This window comes from Eurypyga helias, unplaced genomic scaffold, assembly GCF_000690775.1.
Source record: "Eurypyga helias isolate BGI_N326 unplaced genomic scaffold, ASM69077v1 scaffold23004, whole genome shotgun sequence".
NCBI lineage: Eukaryota > Metazoa > Chordata > Aves > Eurypygiformes > Eurypygidae > Eurypyga > Eurypyga helias.
In genome coordinates this window covers 5,969-13,431 of record NW_010245974.1, presented here as the reverse complement: position 1 = coordinate 13,431, position 7,463 = coordinate 5,969, and the positions used below count along the sequence as shown (strand labels likewise).

Below are 7,463 nucleotides of genomic sequence, written 5' to 3'. Positions count from 1 at the left end.
ACAGGTCTTTTCCAACCTCAGTGATCCTGAGATTCTGTGTACCAGCCCCATCCAAGGAGGGCGTTGGGTATGGGGGAAGAGAGAGTGATGTGGCCCACCGCATCTGTCACGGCTAGTGCTATGGTTCTGATGCTCCCCCCCAAACTGCAAGCTTTCCGGGGGATACCCCAGCGCCTGGCCAAGGCAGGCGGAGCGTCAGTGCAGGATGTCAGTCCGTCAGGCTCTCCCCACACGCTCGCTGCCTGCCGCATTAGCCTAGGGCTGAAATTCAGCTTCAGACTCACGCTGGCTTCTCTCTCCTGTTTTTTATGCAACTCGCTTGCCAAAATACCCTGAGCACAGAGCGACTTGGAGGGAAAAGTACAGGACATGGAGACAAATGCTCAGCGTCGCTGGCACGGGGAGCTCATTTTCCCTTGATTCCTTGACACTGCAATTGATGCATGGCTTAATGGACCTCACTCCTACTGCCAGTTTCCCATTAAAATTGCTCCCAATTATGGCAAGCGTTTAACTTTAGGTACGAGCAGAGCTGCAAGCAACTCCATTTGGTACATCATATTTTTGTTAAGCTTCTAACCTCTGCTGCAATTTTCCTTCATGAAACAAGGAGAGTTTCAGGGGGGCCTGCAGATTGCGAATTGTTACAGGGACTGCAGCGGGACAGGTTTTTTTTGCTATTTGATGCTAGGGAGGGAGATTTTTTAATTTTCCTTTATTCTCATTTTGCATTTGGTGATGGGGACATGCTAAAAGCTGCTTTTATGGACTGGGCAAACCTAGAGCCAAAAGGTGCCTGTTGCTCCCCCCACTCTGGTACTTCCACTGAAGAAGTCTTGGGGTCAAGTCCCTTATTTTCAGCTCACTTGCACAATTAAGAGGTCAACCTGGCAGACAGCATCCAGCTAATACTGATACGATTAATTTTCATCTTCCCTTTTTATTTTAAAGGTTGTCCTTTCCAATGCAGAAAGCTTCATCGCAGATGGGTGGGAAACCTGCCAGCCAGCCACATTTTTGAGGTAAAAGGGGACAAGACATGGGAAAGTTTAGTGCTTTGAAAAAGTGACCTTTCTTGGTAATTAATTTGTCACTTCCCAACACCATCTGCTGACTCGTCAGCTGCATCCATCATAACCATACAAAAAATAGTGGAAAAGTCAATTAAAATGAGAACCAGTGTCAAATGGGCTTTGTGTAAATTCTTTAGCAAAGGGAAGGGAAAAGAAAATAACCTGTCATGTAATGTCCTTTTCATCGATACACATACACATGATCCCAGGGAGAAAAACTATGCTGACCTCTCTGGAAGTTTTATAGCTAGGACCACTGCGTTGCCTGGTGATAAGCTGCAGTAAATGCGCAGGGACCTGGGACGCATCTTAGTGCCTACCACAGTTTTTCAGGAGGGTTTTGGCCCAAATTGAGCGTTATTGACTGTAGTGACAGCAGGAAGTCCGTTGTGAGTACCAACGCGCGGTGCATTGTGTACACGTCGTATCGACTAGCTGTGATGGAGCTGGGGGAAAAAGTCATTTTAGGGGCTTAGGTGATAGCTCTTTTCCCCTTGTCTCCAGCAAATACTGCCAGCGCTTAGCTTTCAACCAGACAGTTTTTTTGAATGCCGCTGCACACCCCTGCTCTAACACCCCACAAAGCCATGTGATGCAGGAGGATTTCATTGCTTCCCCAACTCATTTTTTCCTCTTTCATCTCGCCTGGCTGCTCTCAGGTTTCCTTGCACGTAGCCACCCGACTGTGAGAAGCACCAGGATGATTCTGGCCTGGTCCCAAACCCTCCAGCATTGGTGCCTTTCTTCGGAGACCAAGGATGAGAACTTATCCAAGTCACTTGCTCTCCCTGCACCTCGTTTGTCTGGAGAGAGATGTCAGTGCACAGTTTTGTGTCCCTGAGGAGGATCAGTGTGTCCAGGACAGTGAGATGCCCAGTTATGATGGTAAAAGGGGCCACATGGACACTCAAAAAGAACAGATAAATCCCCCGGACTCCTTTGATATCTCCCCACTTGTCTGCTCAGTTTATCAAGCTCTTTGGCAATAGATTTGATATGTATAGTTTTATTTATTATTTTAATATTTAACTCTAGCTCCTGCCAGGGGATTTGTTACACCAAATTGATGTTTTTGGAACGATGGTGGGTCAAACTTCATTCTGCATGATGTTTGTTTTGGGGCATCTTTGTTGCTATTGTGCTTTGTCCACGTTAGAGTAGAAATATAATTAAGACACAGGCATTTTACCACTGGTACAGTCACATCAGAAATGCTTTATCCTAGAGGGTTCATGGACTAAATAGAAAAGCTAGGAGAGAGGAATTTTTCCATCTTATAGATGGGGAAACTGAGGCAGAGACACCCTGCCCGGTGGGACCTACCAGGAACAGCTGCCACCCTAAAGACAGAAGCCTGGGGAGGGAGGAAAGGGGATCTTCCTGGAAATGAGAAACTCTCAAAAATCCAGTGCTGATAACAACATTCCCTGTCCGGCAAACCCGTTTCCATGCACGCCAGGCAGCCGTTCGTCAGCTCTGCGGGAAGTGTGGGCACCTGCGCAGGTAAGTGATGGCACACCCCTGCTTCCACGCACATATAAGAGATGGGAAAGCCTCAGGAGCTCCCAGGTGGGAACAGGAGCAGGAAGAGGTCGGATCTCCAGCATCCTATAGCTGCACTCGCCAGGTAGGTGCTTGGTCTCTGCTCCCATTTGCGAGGTGGTGGGGTGGGCACTCCATGGGTGCTCAGGTGGGTACTGGTGTTACCAGCACGTGGTGGCTTCAGCAGAGAGAGCTCTGATGAGAAGGAGGAAACAAAATTGGTGCTTAAACAAAGGGAAAGGTGTTTTCTGCTCATCCCCCCAAAGTGAGTGCATCGATTCCAGCGGTTCCTGCTTGTGGTGAGCACCCAGCAGACACCGAAGCGTGCTGCCGAGGCGCAGGGAGCCCCGGGTGCCCTCTGCACTCGGGGGGGCTGCTTTGAACAGACAGAAACGCGTCACAGACTGTTCCCATCGACAGTAGCGATTTGATTTTTGGAAGACAGCTCGGTAGATAAGCGTACAGTCTTGTCGCTCTGCTCACACCGGCACCCGGTGGATGTTCACCCCTCCTGCCCCCAGACTGGGATTTTACCCCATTTTCCACAGGCATAAGCAGAGCTGGGCAATGCTGCACCCAGCCCCGTGCAACCGCAGTGCTTTGTTGTGCTGATGCTGAACTTGGGATCCTCCTGCTTTGTGCTTTCCCTTTGTAGCTGGGAAGCAAATTCTTTAACAACAAAGTGCATGTCTGCCTGGAGAGGCATTGAGCTAGAGATCTCAGGTCTGAAAGACATGTCCTGCTTACAGAGTAAGGAAGGGACATTCAGAAAAGTCATTTTTTGACTGGAGCAACATGCGGGGGTGGTTCTCCGGGGGAAGAGGGAGTGAATCAATTCACAAAGGGATAGTCAATAAGAGATGAAGGAGATGACTGGGTTTATTTCTTCGTATATGGGAATATTTTATTGCGGTGGTAGAATAAATGAAAAGGCACCAAAGACTGATGCTACTGAGATAGCACCGTGTTATCAGCACATAGGCGTATCAACACGCTGTGTTACAAGGAGAGAGCCTGAGAAACCCCTTCTGATCACTGCAGCGAGCGGTACACGTGGCTGGGTCGCCCAGGGCTGATAGCTTTGACGACCCAGCGTGGGTGGGCAGCGGAGGGTGGCACCCGTGTTGCCCTAAGCAGTGCCAAGGGGGCGGAGAGGGGCTACAGCCGCCTTTGCTCGCCATCAGCCCTCCCCTGGCCTGGCACACGGCAGAGAGATGGGACTGGCAAGTGCTGCAGAAAGGGAATATTTATTAACTTCCCCCAGCCTTTGGTTCAATACTGGCTGATATTTATGGGAAATCTAATTTAGGGGTCAAATTTGACCTAACAATCTCTTTTCAATAACGTCCAAACCAAGAGTTTTCTGAAACTAATTAAGGATCAGGCTCCAATCAGGTGGAGTAGTTAAGCTGTGGGACCAGACTTCATTAAATTTGTCCGGAGAGAATATTTTAATATTTAAAGAGAACATTTAATGTTTACGTAAGTCCTGTTCTGACGTGTAGTTGCTGTTAAATCACTTCAGAAAGTAGTTTTTAAAACCCTTTATACTAGACTTCTATGGAGCCAGGCTGGGAAATGCCCTTCCCAGCTCTCTTGGACCCAGTGAGGCTTATTAAAATATTCAGTCCATCAAGGCAGGTTTTCAGGGGTGAGGAATATGAAAATAAAATTTAACAAAACAGCTGTCTTAAGGTTTCTCTCTCTTAGAGCATCACTCTCTCTCCCTTGCTGTCAGCGGGATTGATGGGAGCGTTTCGCTCTGGATGTGTGTGGGTCTTAAACCAGTACAGCTGGAGGGCTAAAGCTTGCAGAACAGAGGGAGTCTTTAACAGTACTGAAGGGCTGGGCTTGAAGTCTCTGGAGATATCGCTCAAGAACAAATCTGTTTACAGAAAAAGGTTTGAGAGGAGAATTGTCAGTCAAGACACTTCTATTCTCAGCTCAGGAGCAACTGGAAGAGTAAATATACATCTAGTTAGCTGGTGGATAAATTAGATTGCAGCTGATCACAAGCCAAAGGGATTTCTTGTCAAATGGCCCTCTCTGCTATCACTCTGGTATCTTCTTTCTGGTGTCATTCAGACTCTCACGATGGTTTCAAAGACGGTGGTGGCCAGTTTGCTCCTGGTGTACATGATGTCTATGCTGGCTGAGCAGACCGAAGGCTTCGTGCCCTTTTTCACCCAGAGCGACTTCCAGAAAATGCAGGTAACTCCTAAGAAACTGCAGAGGCTGGAGCCCGGAATAACCAGGGAAGGTGGTTCTGCCTCCCTCATCCCCCAAACTGTGCCAGCGCACACCGTGCCGCTGTCATTCCCATCATCTGCCCCTTCTGTTCAAGCAGGAGATACTGTCAGTCCCTCACTTGTCCCAAATTTAAGGGCTGTGGGAGAGAGCAGAGACAATTTTTAAGACGTGAGACTGGAAAGGAAGAGCCCGGACTCCTTTCCATACGCACCAGAAGAGCAGTGTGGTTATCACCCAGGGGGTATCAGTTTTCTTTCCTCCATGCCAGTGGCTGTAATTTTTACGGAGAAGCTGCAGCCTCCCATCACCATACTGATGGGTCTTTTTGTTGTAACAAATAATTAACCATCCTCCAGATGGTTGTCACCTCTGGGATGTGCAAAGAGGAGAACCGTTTTTTTTTTTCCTTTGATGCGAAACTAATACTGTTGAAAGGTGTCAGGCAGGCAGCCTCAGAGACTGCATCTTAAACACAGCGAAGTGAGCTTCCCCCGCACAGCACAACCCATTGCTACTGGGGAGAAATCTGGTTTCCAACACCTATCCGCTCACTGGATAGCGATTGCTTTTTGTTGGGAGGAACATTTCTTTTTTTTTCTCGTAGAGGAAGATGATGGGGACCCACGCACGGTCCCCAGATCAATGGTTCATACGTCACGACCCTTGTAGCTCTGTGTTTGCTAGTGATTGAGGGTCTTCTCGATGTATGTGGGTAAAATCAGTCTTCCAAAGGCTGCCTCCGCTCCTCTGAGCCCACATTCAAACCCAAGCAGGTGCACAGCAGGCAGGCAGTTTGGTACCGAGCACAGCCTTCGCTGCATTTTACACATCCTGTTGTGTCTGTCGCATCCCAAAGCAACTTTGGCTTTTCTCTTTGGGCTGGGAAGAAAGGGCCGGGGGGAGGAAGGAGGGGGCTGAAGTTAAGTTTAGCCCCATAAACAGGAAAGGGCTGACATTACAAACCTGCAAGAAAGGCTGGGAATGCGTAATGTCTGCACAGAGCTCTCCATGTGCAATAAGGTTGCCCAGGCTTTTATTAAACTTCATTGCCACTGCTACAGAGCAGAACCAAGACTGGGCCTCTGGAATAGCACTGCAAGGTCAGTATTCTTGCCTCCCACATCCTGCTGACGGTGTAAACTTGCACAGATCACAGGAATCATGTCTAGGAGTGTCATGTTTGTCATAAATCTTCACACGCAATGCTGTAACCCAACCTTACACCCAACGTTGCAGCCACTGCCGCATGTAAGTATTACAGTCCCATCCCCATAGCTCATGGGTCCCTTCCCGGTGAGCAGTGGCCCTGGCAAGGATGCTGCCTTGGCTCCAGGCAGAGGTTAGACCTCCAACCCCTCTGGATTCGTACCCAGCTCCACAGGCTCCAGGCTGCTGGGCATCACACTGCTGGTACGGTGCCAGGCGGGTTTGGTACCTCCTTCCCAGCATCACTGCCATGTTTGCTCTCTACTGTGAAGCTGCAGGAAAAGGAGAGGAACAGAGGAGGGCAGAAGAAATCCCTGACCTCGCTGCAGCAGCTGGAAGAGGAAGGCTTCTCTGAGCCATCCAGTGCAGATGCCAGCAAGGGCAAGACCTTACAGGTACGTTGAATCGTGCAACTCTGAGGAGCCCACGAAGACACACAAGTGGACAGGTAGCCCAAGAGTCATCACAGAGTCATGGAATCATGCAATGGTTTGGGTGGGAAGGGACCTTAAAGATCATCTAGTTCCAACCCCCTGCCATGGGCAGGGACACCTTCCACTAGAGCATGTTGCTCCAAGCCTCATCCAGCCTGGCCTTGGACACTTCCAGGGATGGGGCATCCACAGCTTCTCTGGGCAACCTGTCCCAGGGCCTCCCCACCCTCTGCGGGAAGAATTTCTTCCTGATGTCCTCTTGCTGTTTACCCCGTTCCCCTTTGTCCTGTCACTCCCTGTCCTTGTAAAGAGTCCCCCCAGAGTCACCCCATGGAGCCTGGCTGCAGAGGAATGTTCAGTGATGCTGTGTGCGAAGACAGTGGGTGATACTGGGGAGCTCACAGTCATACAAAAGGATTCCACCCATTTCCAGTGTCAGAGGAAGGTTTTACCTTCACCCTACCAATTATCTTATTCATTCAACAGCCTGGTCACCCCTCAGACCCACCTGGCTTCTTCCTTAGTACAGGGAAGATGGAAACAATGTGAGGTCTTTCTGTGCCATTCAGTGAAAACCAGCCAACTTCAAGGCAGTGATTTGCAGTTCTGCTTCAGGTCTGGGTTTAACTTGTCACTTTTTCAGCCAGCTCCACATCATCTGCCTGGTGTCACCTCCGATCTCACAGTCCTCTGCACCAGCAAAACCTTATTTATAAACCTGGGCCCACAGAGCTGCACCCCTCAAAGTCTGTATACAGAGCAGAAAATTGCCAATTTTAGGGATTAAGTGCCAGTCTAAGCCCTCAAAGGCATGCTTACCTGGTTAGCCAAGTCTGAAAATCGTGCTTTTCCACTCAAATACAGGGATCTCTATGCCCTGTCCGTTCAGCCACTCCCACAGTGTGCTCAGCTATTCCCCTACCAGCAAGAGGAGGGTGTAGGTGCATCCCAAACTGCA

At 49.3% G+C, this 7,463-nt stretch overlaps 1 protein-coding gene across 1 annotated transcript in view; it reads left to right on the top strand.

The window, feature by feature from the left end:
- Window positions 1-4,709: 4,709 nt before the first annotated feature.
- Window positions 4,710-7,463, top strand: part of MLN (motilin) — a gene marked incomplete at its 3' end in the record, with an annotated part of 3,575 nt that continues 821 nt past the window's right edge. The window contains exons 1-2 of the mRNA XM_010150250.1: window positions 4,710-4,826; window positions 6,350-6,466. Coding sequence (XP_010148552.1) covers window positions 4,710-4,826; window positions 6,350-6,466 — 234 coding nt within the window. The remainder of the gene's footprint in view (window positions 4,827-6,349; window positions 6,467-7,463) is intronic.